The 27,912-nt window shown below is 40.7% G+C and overlaps 1 protein-coding gene across 4 annotated transcripts; it reads left to right on the forward strand.

The window, feature by feature from the left end:
- The first annotated feature begins 16,487 nt into the window (after positions 1 to 16,487).
- On the forward strand, positions 16,488 to 27,672 carry AMN1 (antagonist of mitotic exit network 1 homolog). Of its 4 annotated transcripts, XM_048301526.1 has the most exons (8): positions 16,701 to 16,790; positions 17,070 to 17,263; positions 19,288 to 19,420; positions 21,658 to 21,802; positions 22,159 to 22,376; positions 23,784 to 23,840; positions 24,745 to 24,856; positions 26,156 to 27,672. In XM_048301526.1, the coding sequence occupies exons 3-8, from the start codon at positions 19,379 to 19,381 to the stop codon at positions 26,227 to 26,229; spliced, it is 648 nt and encodes a 215-aa protein (XP_048157483.1). In that variant the 5' UTR covers positions 16,701 to 16,790; positions 17,070 to 17,263; positions 19,288 to 19,378; the 3' UTR covers positions 26,230 to 27,672. The 4 variants fall into 4 exon arrangements, with proteins under 4 accessions (XP_048157480.1, XP_048157481.1, XP_048157483.1 ...); XM_048301524.1 differs by lacking the exon at positions 17,070 to 17,263 and having other exon boundaries at positions 16,653 to 16,790; XM_048301525.1 differs by lacking the exon at positions 16,701 to 16,790 and having other exon boundaries at positions 16,846 to 17,263.
- Positions 27,673 to 27,912: the final 240 nt, after the last annotated feature.

Consider the following 27,912-nt stretch of genomic DNA (forward strand, 5'->3'; position numbering starts at 1 on the left):
CTATGCAGTTCATACAACACTGCGCTAGTATTTCCTGTGACCAAACCCTCTTCAGGTCAATCCAATCTTTTAACCATCTCCAACTTAGCTGACTTCAGAAGAGCCCTTTTCCATCCTCACGAGACCATCATTACTCCTACAAATGAAGTTTTACATTTACCCCGTTAATAATAGTTTTAACGTATTTTTTGTGTCCTCGTTGAGCTTTTATTGTCCCAAATGCGGGGTCATTACCCAGTGGGCAACTCAAATTCACATGCCAAGGAGAGATATTTCTATTTCTTTATTGCAGTTTGCACAAAGTCGGGAGCTGTGTAGTAGCCCCCAAAGGGCTGACTCCCCAGTCATCAAAACTTTATACTATTTATACATTTTAACAAACAAAGGTATCAGCATGGCTTGGTTACAAATTACATAGCTTTTCCATTATTTAGTACTCAAACCTGTATTTGCTAATTTGTATCTCTCACTTCTGATGCTAATTAGTCCACATGGATAGTTCTTCCCTCCATTTGCACTGGGTGTCCATTTTGAGGAGGCAGTCAGTGGGTCAGTGGTCGCAATTCCCCTGCCAGAACTACTTTTCCCCCAGTTATGGCTCAGTCCTGCTGACTTCACTACTGGTGGCTCTCATCCAGACAGCCCATTCATCTCGGGATTGTGCTCCCTTTTCCTTAATACAAAGGATTAGCCAAGCCTACAAGTTTCTGTAAATTTCACAATGCAGTTGCTTAATCCTAACTGCCTAGATATAGCTACTGATTAACAACAAAAAAACCTGCAAAGTTTGGTTCAGATAGTGAGACTAGGTAACTTTCTCCGTCATTATCTCACAACTTTAAGGTAAAATAGTAAGGTTAAAAAAACCCAAACCAACAAATTTGGTAAGACATTGAAATCCTTTATATTAAAAAAAGAAACAATTAAAGAACACAAGGATTTTTTTTTTCTTTTTCTTTTTTTTTTTGTTTTTGTTTTTGAATACAGGTAATCTTTAACACATTATACAAAACATTAATATTAGAGCAACTGTATCACTTTGTTATGACCTACCATGATTCTAAAATATTTTTAATAATTTGACAATCAGTCTTGTCAAAGATTAATCACATAATTATCCCTGTGACCTTTTCCACTGAAACCCATTGCAAGCTGATCTCTTATCAGGGACTCTGTTGATTCCCATGGTATTCAATATATCAAAACATCAACATTAAATTTTTAAGAGATTAAAATGGGCTAGGAAACCATACTACTGTGCTGTGTGCCAGAGTGGCACTTCAAAAACATACCCATGCAGGAGTACATCACATCCATAAAATGTTCATAACAGCTCTAAATGCTCACATCCACACTTCTGATTTGCTCTTTAGGTGATACTTGTGGAAAATTGCCAGGCTTGCTATGTCAGGATTCATAAGTGCTGTGATTTGCCAGCCAAAATTCTCATGAAGTATTGAGGATGGTTGAGGAAAAACATGAGCTAAGCCATGCTTATTTTGCACCTGGCTGGAGCAAGGCTTAACAACAGAACATTGTCTGTGAGGAAGCAGAGGTCTCACAGCCCAGTGTTGTCTCTGAGAAGCACAGAACAACAACAGTGTCACTGTACCAGCCTCACTCCCCCTCATCCATGGGAGCCTTGCTATAACTCTGGTCCTCTGAGGAGATAAGGATGTAAAGACTCTCTGGTGAAGGTCAGATGGCCTCTGCTGCTGCTTCAGCCAGAGGAGGAGGGTCCTGAAGTGTCATGGTTCTGTTCTGTCTTTGCTTCTCTGTAAGTCACGTAACTCCATTTTACCGAAGGTAACCAAAGACCCTCATTGTCTCTCATTTGCATATTATAAAATATCCCCACCAATAACAGCATGAGAAAACAACTGTTCCCAAATTGAATCCTGCATTTGCAGGATATGATATTCCTGAACCAATCCTATTTGACTATAGTCACATCTCCGTTTTTCCAAAAGTATGCATTTTATATTTCAAATCCTCTACTTTTGGAGAACAAGAATATGACCCCACTTTGCAGACAAGGTTGTGGGCTGGTTCCTCTGTCCTCCCCAGAGCAGCAACACCTCTTTTTTAAGATCTGCACCTCCAGCTGCATTGGAGTATACCTGGGAACACCTACACATGGCACTATACACTTACATTTTGTAGACCTAGTGCATTTATCACCAGTAATCTTACAAGAATCTACAACCTGTTGCTTGAATAAACTACACCTTTTGTTAACCTGTGATCATGAAAGTTCTTATTGAACACGACCTATAGTGCCAAATTGGTTATAATCCGAAATTAAAACCTGCCTCACCCAACCCCTCTGATCTGAGGACAAGCTGGAATGCCAGAGGGGTTATTTTCTGCCTGATTTCATACACTTATCACAACCTCTGACATAGCCCAGTTTTGTATTACTTTAAATAACCTTTCAATGTGTTATCCCTTGCTGATGTATTCTACACCACACAAAAAGAGTATCTTCAATCCTTTCTGTTTGTGGTTATCTGGATGAAGGACATACTTTGCTGATGGAACTGATCTGCTCTCAGGCTTGTGCTGCATCTTAACTCTTACCATATGGGGCTGTGACCCGAATGCTGAGTCACAGGGCCTATCAAGGGGGGACAGCTGCAGGCAACAAACTGAATACACACATTTTTATAGTGAGGTCTGATGAAAATTATGATGAGGGAGAATGGGACCCCGATGAAACAAATTTTTAACTTGTTTTATTTATAATAATTTTTTTTTTAAATTAATACTTGCTACTGTGAAAAGCAGTTAATAGGGATGCCCATTGTACAACCTTTCATTCTAGCATATAACAGTGTGATCAAATAAAGTCCTTCTCAGGCAGAGAAAGAGGCTGAGCCCAGAAGAATCCACCCCTGAACTTGCAGTGAACTCAGTATGTCAGGAGATGGGTTCTTGGCACTAAATCTGTTCTGTGTGCTCATACGATGAAGTTCAGACACAATCAATAAAACTGATAGTTCTTCCCCACATTACAAGGTGCCAGTTGTTTGATTCAAGGTGACCCAGGCCCTACAGATCATGACTGAAAAGCAACTCCCCATTTTCCATTTTGAGCCATTGTTACTATATATAATAACTGTTAAAAAGCAATTTTAAAACTTAGACTAATAAAAGGACTAATTATAATGCCCAATAAACTCTGCTCTGCTAACTCAGTGGTTACAGCTCTATTGATTAATCTTGCAGAACTTCTTTCAGTGAAGGAGAATAATTTCACTTTAGTGGGTGAATAAAATGTCTAACTTCACCTACTGTTTTTATTGTGCTCATAATAAGTGTGAAGTACATCCATTTAGAGACAAGCTGGCTATCAAATCAGATGCACTGTCCAAAATTAAGTTAAATATTTGAAGATTCCATCATGCAAGAAGGATGCACCTCACTCAAAAGAGAGAAGCAGTAATATGTTTTGTTGAGGTAGAACCATGATTTTTGATGAAGTTCAATGGCAAAGTTCTCTTTATTAATTACTGCATGGAGGAGACATACAAAGAAAAATTGAGTTAGAATGGCTCGGACAGGGACTGGAGGTATGAAGAGTAAGAAGGACCCTTCTGTTGAGCCACGAGGTGCAGAGTAGACCCCTTTGCTCCTTTCCAGAGCCTAGATACAGCTGGATCCTGTCTTAGTCTGAGATTCAGTCAATGGTTCACTTCTAAAGAATTACCCACACCATAACACCTGAGCAGCTACATAGGTCAGTAATCCTTCACAGTATGAATTCAGCATACTCTCAGACCCTTTGTGAGAACCTGTCCTGGCTAAGGGGTCTCTCAAGTTCAAGGAGTAACCTCAGGCAGGTATCATTGCCATGCAGTCTCTGCTTCAGCAAAGGGAGCTCAAAGCTTTGCACAGGCTGTCCGTGCTTGTATAGTGAAGTAGTTGGCTGCAAGTCAACAGCAAGAACAGGACAAATATCTTGTTTTGGCTCTGATATCTTGTTCTGTACTTCTGGTTATCTTGAACCTTTGGGTGTTGAAACCATGTTTTCATATTTTCAAAATGCCTTCACTCCCCTGTAGGTGAGACAGGGGCTTTACAGCTTGCAAGTGCTCCCCAAGGACACAACGCCTGTTTTTTCTTCATGAGTCTGAAACAAAGGACAGGTAAGGGTCAAGTGCGTCCATCACATTACCCCATCCCTGCAGGGTAAACCCCAATATACAAGTGTACTATATAATTGACAAAATTTTCCTGTCTGACCATGCAGGAGCCACTCTGGCAGTCACACTCCCACCACCAGAGGCTTCCACTGCTGGGACTGAGGTCCCTTTGCAGCAGCAGCTCCAGTGACCCCACAGGTCCCCACCTGGCTCCCCACACACCCCATACTCACATAGCCAGACAAGTTTTCCTTACTGGTTCAACTCCAGGTTGCCCATAGCAGAGCCTCAGATGTCTGGTTCCTTTAAGTGACTTAACTGTGGTGCAGCAACAATTGAGCAACAGCTCAAGCTGGTGCCTCCAAGAAGGGACCGCAAACAAAAGAATCCCTGGGCCTTTATACTCTCACTGTCTAAGCCTGTGGTAGTCTGGTTTTGAGTCCTGGGCTCCTGGTGTGTCTCTGGGTGTCCAGTTACCCCACATGTCCCCGTGGTGCCCTTTGTTGTGCAAAGGGTTGGAGACAGGTCACTTCTCATTGCCTGGGGCTCCCAGCACACAGAGCTCAACCTGCAGCTTGCAACCCAACCTACTTGCACTATGTGTATTCCTCAATATTTATGCTCTTGTAACTTAGCAGTACAATATTTCTGGTAAATTTTAGACACAAAGCATTGCAACAGGTAATGTGGCTTTGCACAAGACAAAACTAGGCAGCAGAGAGAGCAAAGTGTGAGCATGTGTGTGGTTGGTTAAGAGTCATAAGACTAGACTTTTCTGAAATGAGGTTTACTCAATATATGTTCAAGGAGAAGTAGCCTTTTTCCATTGGTTTTTGTGGTTAGTTTTTGTAAAATATATTTAGTTCTCTATTTTAATTTCTTTCCCCCCACCACCACCAAAGAGGAAGACACTTGAAGAAAACCCAAGTTTCACTATTATGCAACTACGCAGTTAAGAGGAAGCTTCTCCTTATTTAAGCTAAAATAGGTTAGGTAGTTCTTACAGATCTCACAGATGTCTAAGCAGACAAAAGCATATGTTCTCTGACCTTCATCCTGAAATCTCTATCCTGTGGTTTCCTCCCATGACACACTTTCCTGTTGTCTCCTACCTAGTGCATGATTATTGACAACCATGTCCCAGCTGCTTTTTCTGCAGCAACCATTAATTAAACATTCCATGAAGCTGTTTCTGCAAGCTTTTCTTTTGCTTTAAACAGAATATTCCAGAAAGATTTGTATTAACTTCTGGCACAGAATACACATTTCTGTATGGCATGAACAGGCAGCATCATCCACCTTTCCCTCTTGCTGGTACATTACTTCTTCAGCAGCAAGTGTTACAAGTTTGGTGTGAATTTCACAGAAACAAATCAGTCTGGAAGTATGATTGATATGGAAGTTCTCTCAATTACACAACATATGTCAGCTAATTGGATTTAAAAGGGGAAGGGGAAGGGCAAGGACGTGATAGCCAGGCTGACAGTTTCAAAGGGTTAAGCTTAAGCTAAAGAAATGCAAAGCAGAGAACAGGGAGACAAGTGCAGAAATTCCTGATGGATGCTATCCTCAGAGAAGCAATGAAGTTGAAAAAAACATGTTTCTTTCCTTCACATGTGCAGCCAGTATTGGTCCATCCATACTGCTTGGTCAGCCAACAGAATCTGCCAGCCATTTCTTGCAATCACTTATAAACCCTAGGGTGTTTGGTGAAAGTTCCGTTTATGTTAATTTTAAGTTTAATTAAAGAACAGAACGTTATGTGCGGGGATTTTCAAGCTTTGTCATCTTTGACAGTTTCCAAGCTAAGCAGCAAAAGCAGAGCAAAAACTTACTCATTGCAAAGATTTTGATTAAAATAACTCACCTGCAACCAATATCAAGTCCTCAAATTGCTCTTAGACATACTTTTTCCCGTTGCTCTACACCTGCATCTCTTAAAAGACCTGCATTAATCCAATTACTGTCCACTTCCCTCACATATATACATGGTATGCCCGTTAAGTTTTACTTCATTTGAGAGCCTTTGCAGTGTGCCAAATATTCAATCACCTTTAACTTCTGCTTGAATAGTTCATAGCAGTAGCTCATGTTCTTTCCCAAAAGATGTTTATTTTGTGCACAATGTGAGCAGTATTGCCTTGCTTCTGTTTGAGACTTGTAAACCAGGCAGTAGATCTATATTTGCCTCACAAATCATTTCTTTATTGCTGCCTGTTGTCATCCACAATCACCTGAGCAGCAGGGGCATCTTGTTCAGCTTAAGTTACCAGCCTGATAAACAACCACAAGCACTTACAGATCGTAACAGGCCTGGAAAAATTAGGAAGTGCCTCAGTTTAGCACACAAAACTTTGTTCACTGCTCAGTACTGGGAACTTATGTCCACCAGCTGGGCCCGTGACCCAAGCCACTTCCTGCAGCCAGGGAGAAGAGTATTTTGGGGAGCTGCCCCCCTTACACACTCCTGGTGACATGCAATTGATAAAAGGAATGGAATATAACGATGCCTTATTTGTCTGAGTAAGGGAACAATGAGTTCAAAGAAGTAGATAGCAGAATGTATAAAGTTGATGCACAGGATGCTAAATGCAGTTGGAACCAGTGGATAAACAGATAAAGGGGGATATAGTGCTTTTTGTGGCAGAGCCATGAAATAAGAAACAACAGCACTAAGAGAAATTTATGACAAAATCATCTATAATGTCGGGGGCACTCAGTGACCACCAGAGACCCCTTCAGATGACCCTCTAAGGACCATTAAAGGACTTCCAGTAAGGGGCAGATGCATACAAATTCGTTCTGGGCAAAGTGATGTGTATGTATCAGCCAGGAAATACACTGTAATCAATATGTATACTAATGATGCAATAAATACCCTGTTCTAAAGTTTCATGACGCACCAGATTAGAGGAAATATCCTCCAGGTGTCCAGCATGGTGCAATAAAAACCTCCTGCTTTCTAATACTTCAAAATAGTGTTAGAAAGCCTCCTCCCTAGCCAATTTCAGTATCACCCTGCAGCCCCAGCATTCTCATCACCGCACAGAGGCAAGGAGAAATGTCAAGCAGCTCCAAGCCCTCACTGGACACCACAAATTTTCTATAGTTCATAGGTATTTATCTTCCCATGATATCCCTTCTCACGCTTGCCCCATTTACACAATTTAAATTTGTTCTCCTTTTACATTACAGTCAAATTCATTATTATTCTCAGTGGTAAAGCCCTATTTCCTACCCCCCTTGTTAGAATTCACAAGATTTGTGAGTGGCTGTAGAGATCAACTCACAACAGAGAGGTCCAAAGTAAATCTAAGCATTTACAATTCAGACCACCACTGAGATAATTATAGTTGCCATCTCACCATCATTTCAGAGGTAGCATCATTGACTAGACACAAAACAATCAATGTGCTTGTGAATTAGTGCGGGCTCATGGAAATGAAGTTAATTACTTATTCCTACCGGGACAAAGCAATTGAGCACTTGTACCTATTTTTTGTGAATTAACCTAACATAAGCACTAAAAGGGAGATGGAGCATTTTAAGCAAGGCCTACAGCATGAGCCAGCCAAACAGCTGCAAAATAAAAGGAGACAAGAACTGCTGGAAAATGTCTGTTAAGAAGATGCACAAGGGTGATAAATGTTGATTGGACCATTATAAGGAGATAATGCAAAATACAGCAAGTGTGTAGGACCATTGGGGTGAGCAGAAAGGAGTTCAAGTGAAGCCCATCTCCCAACTAGCAATAGGAAAATGAGTGAAAAGGAGCAAGAGAGAAAAGCTGCTCCAAGAGACTCAGCTCCTTCTCTAAAACATTTCACCACAGTGACACCCTGGCTGATCAGCTTCTGCTCCAGCAAAGCCTTTCCTCACGAGCCCTGCCTAGGATCCATCTCAGTGCCACATTTCTCTGCGCTGCTGGGCTTCTCCAGGCCAGCTTCAGCTCTTTGGCTTCCTGAACTATTCTTGCCCTAACTTGTCCATACCTGAAACTCTTAACAGTTAGCAATCCAGGGTTAAGTAACTCATTAGATTACTCTGTCTCTTTAGGTTAGGCCATTTCTGGAATAGTTGGAGACAAAACCTGGTTTTACTTCAGCCACTACAGAATTCACTGTACCCCAGCACTGCCTGTGGTCTCCTACACCAATATCACCTCAGCTGCAGCTCTGAAATGAGGGCTGTACAAACTACCTTCCCCTCACCCGCCCATTACCTGTGATTTGGGCCACCATCACTGACTTATAGTCACCCTTTGAAGGGACAAAAGCAGGACACAAGGTCTGCTCTCTATGCAGCAATTCCAGTTTCAAGTGACAGAGTCCACTGATCAGACACAAACTACACTGGCTAAGAACATGAGACAATTTTCCTAAGAAAAATACTATGCTTGTTAGCATGAAAAGAGCATCTTACAATTCATACAGGCTAATGAACCAGAAAGCAGTAGCAGTTAGTGACTGCTAGGCAAAGAAACCTTCTGGCATCCAAGATAAGGTACATGCTATACCCTTGGACAGTATGTTCCTGGTGCTTACCAGTTTTACTGCTCTTAGTCATCTTGCAACTTAGAGACCAACACAAGGCATTCTTTTAACCCTTCCTCTATTGTTTTTCCTCCTCCTTTCACATACAAATGTTACATTCATAATCCATTCAGAGTAATTGCAATACTCTTACTACAAATCTCAGCTGGGAAGCCAGAGCAATAGACCTCTATGTGTGTTTCTCTTCTCTAAGTTAATGTAAAATGGAGGATCTTTCAAAATGCCCGTGAACTGTCACTGTCTCTGGTAAATTGTTCTAGCAGTCTATTGCTATTTCTGTACAATTACATATTGCAACAATAAAAAAGCAGGTACCCTTGGAAAAGACTTGACATTTTCAATTACATTTTTTTCACTCTTCACACCATGTGATAACTGCAATGAACTATCCATGGAAGTATCATGAATATTATTTTCAAAATAAAATTATGCAGTGAGACCACTCTTGTTGACCTCAATGAACATAACTGAACATATTACACTTGCTGCATCACTCTGAAGAACTCAGGGTGGTTTTATATGGGGTAGTCCAAAAAAAACGGAACTTACATGAGAAATTAGAAATTCCTTAATACATGCTATGGGCTAAAAGGCACTATGTAAACAATATATAGATAGTTAACAGTCACAAGATTTGTAGTATAAAAAAATGGAAGCCATTCTGAAGGTTTCAAGCAGAGTATGACAGATGAATAAGATTTAATCTGTGGTATAATAAAAGTCTGCCAGTTGTAAATAAATAATCAACTGAAAATTACTTAGGGGTGTTTAAATGTCCCTTCTTTCCTAGGAGGCTATTTAGCCAGATGTCCTTATCTGTGTATCTTGTTCCAGGACATGAAAAGATTTCATCCTTTACAATGAAGCATTCCAGGCACCCTGTATATGTGATGCATTTACTATGTCTGAGAACCGCAGTCTCCCACACTGGGATGTCTGTATGGATCCCTCATTATGCCTGTCATTCTGAAGCTCTGCAGCTGAGCTGGGCTGGCTAAAGCTTTCAAGACCCCACACAATACATGGGTTCAAAATCATGGAAAATGAAGCCCTCACTCAGTGAATCCTATCCTCTCTTGTGCCTGAAGAACCAAGCCATCACTGTGTGAGTGAATAAAAAAAAAAAAGCTGTCAAACAAGACAGAGTAGAAACTATAAAATTGTTTTACTACTATTTAAACTCTGACAATGTTTCTTTTTTTTTATACAGCTCAGTGACCTCCTGGCTCCTTAAGCAGTAAACAGAGCTCTGAATTGCAAATCAAGTAAGATTTATGATTACTTACTTCAGTATAGGTCCATCTGGTGTCAGAACCTGAAGGGAATCAAATACATTTAAGTAAACCTGATACATCACTGTGACAGTAACACTGCCATAACTAAACAAATAGTAATAACTATAATGCAAAAGCAGTGTGTGTATATATATAGTCTCTAAAACAAATTAAACCTTGGGCAAGAACGCATGCACAATCTATCCACTGACCCTAAATCAAGGGTATGCATGTTATGCATAAGTATCATAAGCAAAGATTGTTAAGATGCCACACCTGCAAAACACTGTCCATGTTATCAGAAAAGTGTATCTTGAAGGATGTCTAAGAGAGAAAGGCACTGCCTGTTGGAATATCAGCCAACCACTGAGTCACATAGATTTTGGACAAGGATTGTATAACAACCATTAGAAACAGCATGATCTTTATATTCCAAAATGAACTAGTTATGCATGCACCATTGTTTCACAACTAGGTCTGCAGAATCCGTCTGGCATTCTTCAATGCTTTGCTTGCAAGCGTTATCTTGCTATCATTAAAGAAAACAAACGACAAATGCTTGTATAGGATCAAGTATCCAGCTCTTGAGGCCAGTCCTGAGCAGCGCGCCACCGTTCCCTGGCCAACTCCCCCCAGTTTTATTGTTGATCATGATGCCATATGATGTGGAATATCCCCTGGGCCAGTCAGGATCAGCTGTCCCAGCTGTGCCGCCTCCCAACTCCTTGTTTTGTATCCAGATGTCAGCACAGGCTGCCAGTCGGATCAGATCATGATGACATTGTAATATACCTTTCCAGCTGTTTCGAGTTTTAAAATTACTATTCCAACATGCGTTCTGGTACCTTGTTCCTTGCCAACATAATTCTCAGTCACATTAATACAGAGCAATAACAAGATTTAGCACCATTGCTAGCAAAATGTAATAGTCAGAAAAATCTCCCTTGTTAAGCACAGCTAAGACAGTGAATAGAGCAGCAGTGCATGGGCTCGTGCTTCTAGATGTGTGGCCTTCTGGGATCATTGCCAAGGGACATCTAGGAAGCCTTGTGGAAGCTTGAGGTTGCCTAAAGCTACTGGGAATAGACAGTTACAGGATGCCTTGACTTCTAGCAAAGCTAGTGAGCTCTATCACTTCTCTTTGATTTAAGAGGCCCTTGGAGGTTTTGTTTCAGCTGACACTGATTAAGGTCTGGTCCCCCACTCAGCCTGAGGGCTATATAAGAGCTGGGCCTGAAACACACAAACTTTCTGAGGTATTTGGTGTGGGAAGGGCTGGTGTCTTATCTCATAGCAGAATACACTTCCTCTGCAGTGCTGAGGGTGTGCCACAAGCTGTTGTCCTCAGCAGCTCTTGGAAAAACTTCCCCCGTAATGTTGGAGGTCTCAACCCCAACACACCTTCAGAAGGAGGGTGCTTGTGTGGAGCAGAGGGAGACACGCACCTTTGAAAATGTTTCATTGAGCTGCAGGAGGATGTTAGTGTGCTATGCATCATCAGAGGTTGTGAAAGACTGGATCTTCTCTGAGGCCCTACAGCTTCAGGAAACCATAGAGTTATGTACTGAAGGAGGCCAGGCTATGTGTCAGGGTGGGATGTAAAAACTCTGAGGATGGTGAAAGCTGCACGTTTGTCATTCCTGCTGCTAGGATGAATGCTTATGCTCTGCCTGCACGTTTGTAAGTACAAAATATGCTCAGTGCTGTGGTTGGAGAAAGGAGGCTGGGAGCTCTGCCAAGTGAACTGCCTAAGCCCTACAGAGCACCAGAAGGAAGCACTGAGGGCTGCTTCCTTAATGCTGTAGAGAAGGGGCTTGTCTGCTGGCCTGTTGTCTGGGGGAACTTTGCTGCTTTTCTGATTTATCATGGAGAGCCTGTAGAGGCCTCTCTGGCTCTCTGATTATTGATGCCTGCTGCTTTTTCATGTGGGCATCAAATGCTCTCTAATTACTGGACAGACCTGGATAGCATCAAATATGACAAATATAGCTCTGGAGTGATGGTGGAGGGCATAAGAGCCCATCTGGTGTATTCTCAGCCCCGCTGGCCAGCTACAATGGGGTTTTGGTTTCTATGAATATGGTTTGCTCTGTGAGGCCTGAATATTGCTTGGAAGGGCTGGACTAAAGTGGGGGAGCATCCTTGCCAACAGGATGGTGAAGCTGGTAAGAAGAGCTTTAAACTAAGAATGATGGGGAAGAGAGGATGCCAATCAAATGAAGATGTGATGGATGCGGTTATCAAGCAAATGATGAGGGCTTGTGCAAACAGAGGGGAGTTTATCATCAACTTGGGTGTTACCCAAGTACATGCATATAAACACAAGGTTCAGAAAGGATTCCCTTGCTTTTTAAACTTTGAAACTAAGTTTCAAAGCTGTCTTAATAATTATCAAGTCGATTGATGTTACCCATACTGATGACCATGAGCAAGTATTTTTTGCTCAGGTTCAAGGATTAACCTTAAGGGGCCTCCCCACTCAAGGGAGGAATCTCCACACACACTCCTACAAGTCCTCCCTGCTGGAAGACAGGACTATGCCTTTATAGCACAAAGCGATTGGTTGTTGCTAGGCTAGTCACTGCCATGCCAGCTTTATTTTTAAATAAGATGTTGTCACTTGTTTGTTTTTCTCCTTTCGTAAGCATCTGTCTTTCACATCCTTGTCTGTGCCAGTCTTTGTCAGGAAACATCTATCTTTCACATCCCTGTGATGAGTTTAATTTAGGATTGTTGGTCAGGCTGATCTCAGCATCCTTCAACACTAAAAAGTGTTTTTACTGGAAATGGACTCCATTGGAATGAAGTTCAGGATCTTGAAAGGAGGGAAGAAGACATAAGCCAGGACTGTTGTCCTGGACTTCAAGAGGGCACACTTCAGCATGTTCAGGGATCTACTTGATATGGTCCTGAAAAGGGAACAAGTCCAGAAGAGATGTTTTGTTTTTGACTGGTTGGATTTTTTTGTATCTCACAAGGAATTCACTTTCTACAAGCTCAAGAATGGCCCATTCTGGTGTGCAGGAGAACCTGCAAGGATGGCAGGAGGCTCTGCATGGATGTGCAAGGAGAGCTTGACTGAAGTCAACCATGAAAAAGAAGCATGCAAGAGGTGGACATAAGCACAGGTGACTCAGAAGGAATAAAGCCATTGTCTTAACTGTGCAAGGATGAGAGGAAAACCAAATCAATCTGGTAAAGGGATGTGAAAGACAATAAGAAATGCTTCTACAACAGAAAATGTGCACCCGCCCCTGAATGTGACTGGGACATAGTAAAAAAGAACACTGCAGTAGGCTACCACAGAAGGTATTGTAAAGGAGAGGGATTTCAAGCAGAACTTAGGCAGAATTCAGTGGTAGGTTTTGGTCACAGAGAAGCATATGTTAGCATGAGGGATGGCTGAACCTGAGCATACAAGGTGTGCTGCCACTAAAAATGCAGTCTGTGTGTACTCTTTGTAAGGGCTTGTTCCCATGGGAATGTGTGAAAGTGTAATGCTTACAGCAGACCTCAGTTTGTACCCTCTAGAACATTCAGTATTGTACAGCAGGAGATGGATGGATTTGTTTTACTTGGAAGAATACTGTAAAGATGTGAGGAACAATGAAGCTATTGAACCTCACCACAGAACTCTGTACAGCAGTGACTGTCCAGATCTGCAGCATTGCATGTTTCCCAGCATTGCATGAGACATGTAAGACTAACTTTTAAAAACACCTTTTTCTCTTAAGCAACTTGTGCTTTTTTTCCTTTTGAGATCTAACAGAGCCAGGACTTCACACTACAAAGCAGACATAGAAAGATTGAGGTTCTCAATGCCTTATTTGCCTTAGTTTTTATAACACAGTTTGGGTTGAAAGGGATCTTTAAAGGTCATCTAGTGCAACATCCATGCAATGAGCAGGCACATGTTTAACTAGATCAGGTTTCCATCGAGCTTGATCAGGTTTCTATCCAGCCCAGTACAGATATTTATACAGTGAGGTAGATTGGAAACAGCTTCAGCTTCTGAGTTCAAAGGATCAGCAGCACAAAGACAAGCTGGAGACCAGTCCCTTGTGTCAATACTAAGGTCATATCACTCAACAACTTCCTTAAGGACCTTGACAATGTGATATGCAAAGAGTGCATGCACACAAGTTTGCAGATATTCAAAACTAGGAATAATGATTGATGTTCCTGATTGTTACCAAAAATGGGTAAAAATTTTAAAACCCTTTAACACCAATATAGTATTAAGAAGTAGGCGTTCTTTATTCAATGCTGGATGCACAAGGGGATATCTCCTCTGTGAATGCTGAATAAAGAAAAGCTCCTGTTTATATACTGTATTTTACATGCATAGTCATTGATTTTCCCAAAATAAACATACAATGATAATAATTTCCCTGAAATCATAACATTTTCCCTCCCCTTTATGCACATACTCTTCTGTCCTGGGGGTCTCTCAGGCGGTCTGTGGTGGTTGACCCCAAAGTGATACCTGACTGCCTGGTGAACTGGTAGAAGCTGGCACATGGGCTGGTTGTGCTCCAGTTCTTCTCGCAGAATGGAAATTGTGCAGTTCCATAAGCCAGTGGCTTCTGAAGAATAAACATTGTGTTACCCCACCACGTGCAGATGATTTTTCATCTGGCAACATGATGATGTCCCTCTGGACAGGGACAACTGACAGGTTGGAGAAATCAGCAGACAGGAACCTAATGAAGCTCAGCCAAGGCAAGTGCAGTTCTGCACCTGTGGAGGAATAACCCCATATACCAGTACAAGCTGAGGCCTCACTCTTTGCAGAGAGTCTATGTTTGAGTGTTTCCTGAGTCACTCTTTATAGCCCGGTGCTTTATCAGTAGTTTCTCACCATGTTCAGGCTGATGTGGCTGAAGTCCTTCCCGCAGCTGCCTGCAGTCAAACCAGTGTAAAAGCAGCATGTGTCTGCTCCTTGGGATAACCTGATGCTAGCTTGAGATACAGCATAGGTGTGTGAAGTTTGGCAGTTCATGAGCTGCTTCAGAAGCAGCTCCCGAGGTTAGTTAAAGTCACTGGGCTAGTAATTATTTAATTACTTCCAGCTGAGAAGCTACCCTCAGCACAAGACTACCCCTTCCAGATTCACTGATGGAGAAAGTGATGAACTGAGTCTTGTGAAAAATAGGAAGGGAATTGGCTGCTTGTCGGCCAGGCCAACCTAAACCTTGTGTGCTGTTTAGGTTTGTCACCCAGGCACACAGAATATGTCAGTACCACACAGTTTGCTACAGCTTTATCATGTCTCCTGATGCCAGGAAAGGGACCTCCAGGGAGGCCTGCCAATGAAACCAGGAACTTGTAATTCACACATGTGAATTAAAGTATTGACATGATTATAACTGAACAAAATAAAGACTTTAAATTCAGCATAACAGAAGAGCTAAAAATGGGAAGAAAATTTAGTAAGCAAAACTGGTAAAACAGGAAGACAAGCAGCTGGATGTAATGTATACCTATACCCCTGTGCCGGGAAGAGATAAGGAAAACTGGCTGGTTTTGCATGAATAGGTTAAAAATATAGTAGCTTGATGCAATGTATACCTAACCACTTGCTTATTGAACACTAACCAAAAAAAGGAAATAAGGAAATGTAGTAAAAATGCTATATAAACCCACTGAACTCTATATGGAACAGAGAAGCATTTCATAAAGCATGGGCTCTAATGCTTTCTCTCAGCTGGCTTAATAAATGTGTTTTTAACAGACAAAATTGTTTGTCTGTTGACCTTTGTTTCAATAACTGGCTCATGATGACTGAATAGCATTGCAAGAATAAATATTTAATTATGTGCATGAGGTGTCCCAGCCAAATTGGTCACATACAAGCAATTTTTCTTTAGGGGGTTTTATAGCTTTTACCGCAAGTGTACGATCTTAATCATCCAATTACCTACTAATGCATATTTCTAATTATCCAGTCACAAAGTATATTTTATAGGCCTTGCAGCATCATCACGCATCAGCATCCTTGTGGTTTATTTGTTTATCCAGATGTTTCAGCTGCTGACTTAACAAAGTTATCAGGCATCAGCAACAACCTGTGTTTCTCATAGATATGGATCCTTCCGTTAATTTTGTGAAAACAGACGTTTCCTTCTGTTAGTCAATCACTTGGTCTTTTTAGTAGGGGTAGGTGGCAGGTCTTGGGTCTGAAGAGGATGATGCAGTGTTTATTTATTAATAATGCTGCTAACTTTTAAGGACTGTGCGGTCTCAATTTATATCACACCATCTAGGCAGAAATGTAAAAAGGGGAAAAAAGCCCAGAACCAAAGACAAAATTGATTGCAGGACGAAAGAGCTGGTAGACAGCAGGCTCTTACCGCTGCAGATGGATGGAGGTAATAGGAAACCCGCTGCTGTGGAATGACTCCGCTGATGGCAGCAAGGAGAGAAAGGGCCCTTAAAACCATTGTGCCCCTTGCCTGAAGGTTCCCAACCTCCCCTGTACTTCTTCCAGGCTTGGCAAGACACTTTCTCCTAACTGTTAAGCTCTGGAAATGGAGAGTGACAGCCCCGGGTTTTTTGCTGTGGGGTGTTTCAGCGTTCCAAGCCGCTTCGGGAGGCGCTCCCCGCGCAACCCCGAGGCGCTCCAAGGCGGGCCGGGAGCGGGACTACATCTCCCGTCATCCCCGAGCGCCGCCGCCATCTCGGCACCGACCGCCGAGCCGGGCCGGCGTCCCCACATTCCCCGCTCCCCGCCGTGTTCCTCGGGCCCCGCCGCATTCCCCGCTCCCCGCCATGAGCTGGGACGGCGCCGGCGAGGAAGTCCGGCTCCTCCTGGACCTGTGAGTGCCGCCCCGACACGCTCCCGCCTGCCTGCCCTGTGACAGGGGCCGGGCCGGGGAGGGGGGCAGGGCTCGGCCGGCCTTTGGCGGCGGCGGCGGAGGGGGTGCAGCGAGTGTGGGTGCTGACAGGGTTCGGCAGCGTTCGGGAGCTGCAGGAGAGGTGGCAGGGTTTGTCAGAGGTGCCCCATTGGGAGGAGTTACAGGACAGGTGACAGGGAATGACAGGAGTGACAGGGGTGACGAGGTTTGGCAGGGAGGTAACAGGATGATCCTTGACAGATCCGGATGTGGAGGAGCGGCTGAGGATCCCAGGCTTCACCTGGCCCCAGAGAATCCAGTGAATGGTGTTTTGTTTTGAGTTTTTCTTCATGTTCAGATTTTCTAACACAGTTCGAAGTATTAAAAAGCAGGCATTCTTTATTGCATAGCCGGAGACATCTGGAGGATAAAGTGTCGTGACACTTTAAAACAAGGTGTTTATTCCATCATGCACATACATTTTCTTTAAAATGTACTTCCTGGCTAATATATAAACATCACTTTCCTAGAACTAATGTGCATGCATCCACCTCCTATTAGAAGTCCTTTTATGGTCGTAGAGGGTCGTCTGAAGGGGTCTCTGGTGGTCACCGAGTGTCCCCAATGTTGCAAAAGATGACTTTGCCTTGAACTTCTCTTATGGCATGCGCTCTTGCTTCTTGTTACATAACTTTGGCACAAAAGCCACTATATTCTTTATTATCTGTTTATCCACTCGTTCCAGTTACATTTAGCATCCTGTGTGTCTACTTTTTTATTCTTTTAGCTAATTTGCTAGTTAGTCTTTTAATTTCTATTTTGCAACTTCAAGGGCAGCTGAAAATTTCTATTTCCTGCGTTGTCTGTCAATGTCAAATTCCTTTGTGTTCCGGAGGAAGTTAGAAGCAGCACAGGAATAAAATACTTCATTTGAAAGATAAAAGAAAAATAGCTAGCAAAGAGTACAGTTAGATTGTTATTCGCACCTTAAAGCACTGAAGATGAGATTATAGTTGCCATGGTGTAGCCAATAAATGTTTTATAGTTTCCTATAAAGTAGAATTACTGTGAAAACCTTTATAATTTAAATGATTAATTGTTTAAACTGCAGATCAGTAATGTACTATGAGAATATCAACCAGCTTTTTGAAAAGAATGTGATTAATCTTAATAACCATTCAAGCTAAATTTAATATGCCATGGTAAGAGACAGTTCAATGTATCTAGAATACTTGGCATAGCTCACATTGATTTCCATGTATCTGCATTGGGTTTGGAGTATTTTCTGCAAATTTGAACTAAGTAGTTGGTCTAGACTGAGAGGCCTCTTGAAGCATGGCTGCACTAGTGAGACAGGCCCCTGCTTTCTGCTCCCCACGTTGCACAGATCCTGCCTGTGGGGAAGTTCACATCTGTGGTCTTTAGAGATGATAATAAGTGGTGTGTTTATTGTCTTTGATAAGAATTTTTTTTTTAGAGGTAAACAACTATTCCTTATTTCTGCAGTCAAGTAAAGGAATGTTGTATACAGATAAGCTGTTTAATCTCAAAACAAAGAATGTGGATGGGGTAACCTATATATGCTGAGACAGAGCTTGGTACAGGTTTCTCTGTTGGTCAGTCAGCTGAGTTCATCCAGCAGTCACGGAGGTTCTGTGAAGGCATGGAATTCTTGCACATCTTCTCTGCAGGAATGAGTTAAAGGTGTTCGTGGTGTGTGTGCTTAGGTTTATGAGGGTCTCCGCAGGCAAGGCTTGGGTTTAATTGCCCAGATTCTGCTTGAAATCAGTGTCCTCCATACAGTGTCTTCTGCAGTGACCTGCTAGAGGTGCTCTTCCTGCACTGTGTTAACTTCACTGGGGTTTTTTTAATGTGCTTCTGTGCTCTAAATCTTGCTTCTTTCCTGCCTTAAGTATGTGCTACCCGTCAGATTATAAAGCATTAATATTTTGACTTTCTATAGTTTTTAATTGGTGCGAGTTTAATTTCCTGCAGTTTGGTGGCATTCTGATGCCAGACAAGGTTTTGTTGCCTGTAGGGACTCCAGAGCTACGGTTACACGCTAAATTTAATTTGGCGTATCTCCAGGCTGCTGCTGCCCCCTGCACTCAGCCACTTGTCCTGGCAGTGTTGTTTCTGTGTCCTCCGAGTTTTTGTCAAGGGGATTTTCATTCCGATCAGATGCTGAACAGCTCACACTGCAACTGAGAATTTCAGAGACAGCAAGAGGAGGGCACAGAAAAAAGTAGTTGAGGGGCTAATTTTGCCTTCAGTTTCTTGGGGAACACTTTCACAGAAGGATCAGCTGATTGACCCCAAAGGGCAACGGCTGAATCACTGGTAGCATGTAACAGCTGGAGCTGATAAGGTCTGAGGGAACCATAGCTGGATGCAGAAGAAGACATTTTATGGCTTGATTGTTCTAGTTCTAATATGTAATGCCTCTTTTTGACTGTTCTGTAACTTCCCTTTATTTCAGATGCGTTCAGTGTTTGACAAAGAACCTTTCCAGATACTCTGCAGATATTAAGTTGTTGCCACCCAATATAAAGGATAAACTGATTAAACTAATGAGTAGGCAAGGGCAAATAACTGATGCAAATATCAGTGAGGTAAGAACCCATTCAAAACTATACTGTCTGTTTCAGGAGGGGAAAGTGGCCTCTCTAGCGCACCAGTCTGTTCCTCAGTGTAGTGTGTTTCAAGAAGCTCATGCATAATTTATTTTATATATATTATATAAAGGATTTCAGCAACTTGTTAAAATTCTGTTGGTAGAATTCCATTGCCAGTAAGCACACCATCTCCATATAATTTATTTCAATTTTGGTTCCTTGAAATGTAATTATGCCAGAGCTAGAAATTGATAGTTCAGGTTCTCCCATCCCTTTTGCTTACGGTGTGTGTCAGTGTTTCAGTATGACACCAGTTAATGACTTTTCTTCAGCTGTAAATTCAGAGGCACATCTGTTTTGGTATCTGTTCACTGTTATCTTGTTCAGCCTCAAAGGGAGGTATGAGAATTGAGGGAAGCTAAAGGTTGGCCTTGGTGAAACAGAAAATGAATGACTCCTTGTGCATTCCTGCTTTGACCTGTAACTCAGAACAGACAAATATTATCAGTTTCTCTTGGTGAAGCCAAGACTAGAAGCAGAAGCACTGTGGAAAACTTACAAACAAAACAATTTAGCTTTAGATAAAATGATTTTGTGCTTACACAAAGTAAGTTTTTGAGTAAAAAATCAAAGGCCTATGAATTTATCTTATTTTGGAAAATTTGACTGGACAAAATCCGGTTTAAGATATCTTTTCGGTAAGGAAAGATTTCAAAACATCCTAAGAGATTATATAATTAAAGCCATGTGATTGTGTGTGTATAAATGCACAAAATCCATTAGGATATTTTTAGTCTGTAAACAAACTAGAGACCTTAATTTACAGACTTTTCTGCTGTCTCTTTCTAAAGTCTGATCTATATTTGTCTTCATTCAGCAGTTGATCAGTGCCTTCTCTTGGAGCCTATTTTCCATGTGACACTGGGAAATTCCGCTCTGGTTCTTTTTTCATGTGTTTTTCCTTTCTCTGTTCCTGCAATTTCTTGCAATTCTATCCTTAGTTGTCATCACTTTCCTTGGGCATATTATACCTTAGCTTTCTTTGCTAGCAGTTTCTCATTTGTTTTTATACATGTCCTTCATGTCTTTTCTCTGTTTTTCAGGGGTTTTTAAGGGATTTTGCTTAAAGTTAAATTTCAGTTGAAATTCTTTTAATCTGAACCTTTGTATAAACTTCTCTTTAATCTCTTACCTCCCTATTCTTGTCCAAATTTGTGTTATCATGCATCTTTTTCCCCCTTATTCTGCTTTTTGCTTGGAGCAGCCATCCACATGCGTGCCAAACTCCTTATTCTAAATCCCTTTTACCATAAAGTTTTATAAGGTCATTCAGCATGTGTCCACAGGATATAAACCTGTATTTTTAAATGTCTTTTTTTGTGTGCTGCATCCAGACCACCCTTTGTCTATCAAAAAATGTTATATATTTGCAAAACAGTCCATTTTCCTTGTAGTATCTTTGCTGTACCTTGTTAGAGTGAACAAGAGGAGAAATAGGCCTTTAACAAGCCTGTCAGCTGTGCTGTTATCTTTGCTAGTTTATGGAAATTTATGTTCCTGTCCTTGGGAGTTAAGGAAGGGAGTGACAAGCTGAAGGGAGTATATGGCTATTGTTACTAAAATCTGAGGCCTTCCACTGCTTTGGGTCCAACTTTCATAAATGTTCTCTTGGGAAAGATTTTACAAAAATTCCAATCTAGGTCTTGTGGGAGTGAAAGATCCCATTTGATGAGAATTTGGTACCTCCTCATGGTATGGTAATGAGAGTGCTTGTTTAAGAGCAAAAGAGTGTGGGGGGGTGAGGAAAACACTCTGGGGGGAAATATCTTTCAAATACCACTCTTACCTGTTATGCAGGTTTAGGGTGGTTTTTTTTTTTTTTTTTTGCACTGCAGATTTCTGCCCCCAAAGTTGTGCTAGCAAGTGTGAGGGTACTGTCCTGGTAGAACCACTACTGCTAGCAAGTGAACCACCAAGATTGTATTTCCATTGTTTAAGTAGCAGGATTAATGTGTTTCTACTCTGCATGTCACAGAAACAGTTCATAATGTAGGAGCTGAACTGTTGCACAAATAGACCATATTTTCTTTAGATTTGTTAGTTCCTAGGACTGGTAACCCCACCCTCTATTGTGAAGTTCTGCATGATGTCTAATATTACAAGTATTTTATATAAAAATGTAGGTGTTTGATGGCATAGCAGAGTTTGACTGAAATGGTGGGTTTTCATTACAGGTATTGCACCCTGCTGTGGAGTCTCTGGACCTCCGAGACTGTGATATTTCAGATAATGCATTATTGCAGCTTTATAACTGCAAGCAGCTGAAAAAAATCAACTTAAATTCTTGCAAGGAAAACAGATTTGGAATCACGTCAGAAGGTGTGTTATCTGTGCACAGATAACTGGGATCTTATTTCTGGCTTATTTTTCTTATTAGATTGGAATAAACTGCAAAGAAAATGTCTAGGGTAAATATTGCTTTAAAAAATGCCCCATGCCACCCCAATACTAATTAAAAGTCTCTTCAGTGGTGTAAATTACAGGCCTAGAGCACTAATTATCTTAGGAGAGAGCTATCAAGTTACTCTTCTGCTAGATATCTGGTAAAACTGTGCTATGCTGAACATGTTTTCCACTTTATCTTAATTATTCCTTCCTCAAAACTTCCAGAGCCTTTGGACATGGTGGTTATGTTAAAGAATGAATAATGCTGTCAAGTGTTGTTTCTTTGGCAGGAGTCATAGCACTGGCCTTATCCTGTCCTTACCTGCGTGAAGCGTCTTTCAAAAGGTGCTGTGATATAACTGACAGTGGAGTTCTTGCTCTTGCATTCAACTGCCAATTCCTACAAATAGTGAACCTGGGCAGCTGCTCAGGCATCATGGATGCATCTCTGCAGGCACTAGGAGAACACTGCAAATTTCTTCACAGTGTGGACTTCTCATCTACTCAGGTAGCTATGGTGGCAATTGGCCCATTGACTTGTGTTTGTTTCTTTTTTAAGATTCTCATGACAAAGTTCAAAGGGGATCTTGTTATCTCTACTCTTGACAAGATTTAGAACCATAGTTTACTTCTAATTTCTCCCTCTTAAGGAAAAGGAAAGGTATATTTTGCTTGTGGTAACTGGAAAAGTACACATTTTGGTATTACAGCATGTATGGTAAAGCAATGACAAACTTTTGTTAGAATCTGCCTAGGGGTTTTTTTCAGTAACTTTACTTAGTGCAGTCATTTTCTTTAAGTTGTAAAGTAATCCAAAATACTCCATTTAAAGAAAGTAGAATCTTGGACAGATTATTGCCTGCTTTCAGTTAGGACAAACTGATGTGGGTAATAATCTAGGATGTCAAACAATTCAAGCCCCTAGTAGAAGTAAACACTCCATAATTAAATGATTGTTTAGGAGTGACTGTGCTTTCTGAATGGCTTGTCAGAGTTTTGTTACAAAGTCAGCACTGAAAGAATGACATTTTAAATGTCAGAAATGGCAGGGAAGAGGATTTAACAACAGTATTTAGCATGAGAAGGGGGAAATGAGCTGCAAAAGCAATCCTGTAACATATTTCATAATTACAGTGAGATAATGTAGTGAGGGAAAGGTTTTTTGCAGTAAGTGTGGCATTCAATTGACACTGATGGTGAGTAATTATGTTGAATGTGAGTCCAGTACTGAGCATTCACAATGAAATGTCAGTTCTGGAAAACATGTAGGAGGTTCTTATTTTAGATACTATTCTTCTTTTGATTTTTCCCAAAGTAGGATGTCAAAAGAGTCTTAATATTTCATTTGGTAATTTTTTTTTATTGCCATTTAACTCTTATTTCTCCAGACTTCCTTCATTGCTTTTTTATTTCCTTGCCTCTCTTCCTTTATAGAGAATAGCTGTTTCCCTGTGTCTATTTTAAATGAGATAAAAGCTTCTCAAGTAACTACTAGTTTACACTTTTTTTTTTTCTTTACTTTTCTGCTAGGATTACTTCTTTCCCCAACCCAAATTGGTCTAGGTAGAGCAGAAATGCTTTTAAAATCTATAAATTAAAAGTGCTGTGCTCTGACCGTATTAGTGTACCCACTGTTAAATGAGACAAGGAAGCTGCAGAAATAGCAGTGACACAGTTGGAAACATCCTTGCAGAAAGCCAGGATGGATCACATGGCAGGAAAATGAAACAGTATTTAACAGAATGAAAAAAAACCACCTTGGATAATTTTCTCTACAAGTTTAGTTGGGAAGAAAATACTGTAGTGTTAAGTGTATTCATTGTTTTCAGGGAGTGAATAAATTAATGCCATTTTTGCTTCCAAATAGCTGTGTTTGAAAAAACTGAGCTTTAATCCATTGTGGTTTTTTCTCCAGGTAACAGATGATGGCGTTGTAGCACTAGTGAGTGGAACTTGTTCAAAGAATTTAAAGGTAACTGACTTAACCTAATAAAAAAGGGATGAACAAAAGAAAATACCTGCATTTTAAAATTATAATTATTGTTAGCAGCAGCATTACTTCTGAGGGAGGGTATTTACTGACTTTCATTTCTGTCCTCTTTCAAGATCCTTGGAGTTTATAAATTGGAAAGACTTTCCCATAAGAAATTTTTTTATTTTTACCTTCTGATCTCCAGAGTATATTTTACCAAATCCTAATTTCATTAGATTTGATGGTCTTCTTTCTGCATTTTTTTCTTGTATGTTATATTTATTGATAGGTAAGGCAATTTAGAGGAGGGGAAAAATGTTGGTAATAATCCGTTTATTTATTCTGCTTTTCATCTTTTCCTAGCATGTAGTAGTTGTAGTAGTAGAGGTAGGAGTTGTACAGCTGCAGAGAAATGAAGAAAAGAGCAGGGTTTAGTCTAATCTTGAAGAAGTTCTTTGATTTCTTTTAGGAACCATGTAGGTAAATAGAAATACCAGGAGCTTCAGCAGAGGCTCATAAATCTTTCCTGTTTTGGGAAACACCAGAATTTAGTTTGGGTTCTGTTCTCCTGGACAACCAGTTGGTAGGAGAATGTCATAGGCAAAGTGATGGGACTCAAACACCATTCAATCTCATTGAAGAGTTTTCTCAGATGTCTTAAATGGTACATGTATGTTGGAAAAACTCAGGTTTATGTTTTTAGTTTAGATTCTTCACAGAAAAGCTGTCTTATTTTTCCTTAGGGTATTTTCCTGGTCTGTACAGGACCACATATGAGGTCGATACACAGAGGTCATAATTCCTTCTGGTTGGGGGTTTCTGAAACTGGTTGGGCAAAGGAAAGCTTTGCCTCTAAAATTCTCTGTGCTCTGACAGGCTGCTGTCATTCCTGTTTTCCTGACAGGAGATCCACATGGAGCGCTGTGTGAATCTGACTGATATCGCCGTAGAAGCCGTCCTTACTTGTTGTCCCAAGATACACATTTTTCTGTTCCACGGATGCCCACTGATAACAGGTAGGTCCAATCACACAGGGAGTAAGAAGATAATTAATTACTGATCATACCTTCTTGCTTTCTGAAAAAGCACACTAAGTAATCCCAAACAAACAATAACTTACTAGATAAAATAATCATCGTACACTGAGATTTTCAAAGCAAGGTGAGAGTTTTGCTTTGAGATATGGCAGCCTTCAGAGAGGGGATTTTTTTTTTTGTTTGGGAGTTGGATTTTTTTTTCCCCTTCAGCATGCTGATGAAGACCCAAAGACTTCATAGAAATGTTAGCATCTTAAACACCTGCTCTATTCCAAAAATGTGGAACAGCATCCATTCAAGACACAGTGGAACGGAGCAGGACAGCCTGTGGATATTTTAACTTCTGTTGGTTGGTGATGCTTTACAGTTAGGTGATTGGAGAAAGTGAAACATAGATTTAAAAGAAACAAAGATTTTAGTTATAGGCTAGCTGTGTTGAAATTAGTTAGAATAAGAAGGAATTTGGGCCCAGCTAGAGTTAATTAAAATAGTTAAGAGAGCTGGACCTGAAACGGTTTTCAAGATGTTAGTAATTGATTACTAACTAATTGATTATTTGTCATTTGTATGTTTGTTTAGCTGTGCTTAGAACGAGGAACAGGAACATTGATAAGCTGGTCTAGGGAACAAGGACAATTACCAATTTCCTCCCTCTGTGAGAACCTATTCAAAAGTCACACAAGAGGAAATTTGGAGGTCACTAAAGTAATTAGGATTGTTAAAGTTCAGAAAGGTGGAAAAGGTCAGAATGAGGGAGATGAGCTTACTTCCATTTATCTGGGACCACTGACCCAATTCAAGACCACCAATTCAATTTAGAGCACACACGAGGCATGCTTAATGACATTAAAGCTCATTTCCATACGAAGCGGAGAATGGGAGGTGTTAATGTTATGAATATGCATTTGTATTTTGGATATTCATAACTTTTGTGGATAAATAAACTCTATAACCATTTATACCTTCACACTGCATCTTAGGAAGCTATTCCACACAGCTGTCCAGTGCCAATAAAACATTCACTTTCTAACTCTAAACTGTTAGAGAGTTTTTGTCCGTCTCAGCTGGGTGTCGATATTAGATCAATATTCATATCTTGGTAAATCAAAAGAACCAAGAGGGTTTGGATTACTACAGATGTATCTGAAGTGTGATATTGTGATAGCAAGAGAAGCATAAATGCAGATGTATAATTCCTTTACTGTATTGTGTACCTAATTCCAAACACCACCTCTATATTCTGAATGAGTAACAAGAAATTCTTTTGTTCTTTTTCAGATCGTTCCCGAGACGCTTTAGAGCAACTCATCATATCAAACAAAATCAAGCAACTAACATGGACTGTTTACTGATTATTTATCCTGTACATGTGAGTGTCAAGTTTACAGGTGGGAGAGCTCCTTCAGCAAACAAGCATCTTGGAGAACTAGCTGGTGGCTTCTGTACCACCAGGTTGCATCCCTCCTGCTTCCCACTGGAGGTCTCCGTTGCCATTCCAGTCCTTGCCCATGAGCCTGGGCTTCCCCATTGTCTCTCCTTGGAGCCCTGTCTGTCTTGGTATTGATCATACTTCATTAAGAGGAAGGTTAAATTATAATTAATATTACACAGAATATATTGCTCAGGCTTCCTGAAGTGCTGGATTTGGCTGCTACTTAGTACCCTTTAGCAATTTAGCTACATGTACAAACCCAGTTTAGGTAAGTCTGTGTTCTGAGTTTGTATTCTGGGATGGTACTTGCAACTAAAGTACTGAGCCCAAATATAACATTGACACACAGAAGTGTCTGTAAAGTTGGGCGTTTAATCTAACAAAAATCAACAGACAGAACTGGTGAATGGAGGTGGCATTAACAGCAATACAAAGGTACTTTCAGTAGTAACAAAGAATCTCCTTTCACCATGTGCTTTTGCTAGGTCTGGAATAAAAAATGTTGGTACCTTTCTGTTGATGTTACTGATGCTGCAGATTTCTGTTCTTGTTTACCATCAAATACTTGCTGGATTTTTACACATCCAAAATTACAGCCTGTGAATGTGTAAACATAAACCTGCTTTGGAATTGTTATGGTTACTTTTCAAATTTCATAGTACCTATGACTAAGAAAAGGATTTTATATATGGGCAAATATTAATTTGCTCTGGCTTTTGCCTGTGTTTCTACATGAAAATCCTTTTAGAGAACAAAACACTGGTACTCATAAGCATATCTGTGAATGAAATAGGACCAAATGTAGTATCTGAGCACATAAATCTCAGGATGGTAGAGTGTATGTTTTGCTGTATGCAGTTGTTTATATATCCAGTGGCCCCCAGAAACTGAAAAAAATCAATAAATTTATTGTTCAATTATAGTCATATCAAAAAACAATTTTTGAATGGTAGAATGAGTTTATTACATGATGGAGCAGTGCTCTCATCACAATTGTAAGTCATTTTCCTTGGCTTTCTTGAACCAGCATAACCTCTAGTGAGAGTTCAATGATTTCTGCATTAAGCTCCTTAATGCCAGCCATTTTAGCTTTGTAAGGGCATGGAGCACACTGGGTTCATCCTCTGGATCTGGAAGTAGAAGAGTTTAGCTAGGGTGGTCTAACATGGATTTGATGACATTTGGAAACCTAAAGAGTTTAGGCAACCATAAGGAATATGTTTACCATTTAACTCTTGTCATAACGACACTAAAGTATGGCAGAAATAAAGCAGTCTTATATTAATCTATTTAAAGTTCAAGTCTAATTGCATGGAAGGTATTTTTTGTTGCCGATATTAAAGGATATTATGATGTCTGACAATAATCTTGTTTCTTCTGTTGATTATATGGTTTATGAAAGTGCAAGTCTATTTAGAAAAGTTGTTCAGGTGTAAGTAAAAGCATATTTTTCAAGACCAGCGCCTAAATCCCTTACTCTTGGTGCATGTCTCAGCCCAGTGATGAATGTGTTCCTGTGGTCCCTGTGGGTGTAACTGCACCAGTACAAACCATTCTTGCAAGGAGGAGCTGATTTTGCTCCAGTAGCCACAAGCATCTGACA

Source organism: Corvus hawaiiensis, chromosome 4 (assembly GCF_020740725.1).
Source record: "Corvus hawaiiensis isolate bCorHaw1 chromosome 4, bCorHaw1.pri.cur, whole genome shotgun sequence".
NCBI lineage: Eukaryota > Metazoa > Chordata > Aves > Passeriformes > Corvidae > Corvus > Corvus hawaiiensis.

Excerpts from the sequence above, each read along its gene's own strand:
- AMN1 (XM_048301523.1), top strand. The coding sequence starts at position 16,503 with ATGGAGAGTGACAGCCCCGGGTTTTTTGCTGTGGGGTGTTTCAGCGTT. Across the intron at positions 23,841-24,744 it reads CTTGTTCAAAGAATTTAAAG|GAGATCCACATGGAGCGCTG; the intron begins GTAACTGACTTA and ends TTTTCCTGACAG. Across the intron at positions 24,857-26,155 it reads CGGATGCCCACTGATAACAG|ATCGTTCCCGAGACGCTTTA; the intron begins GTAGGTCCAATC and ends GTTCTTTTTCAG.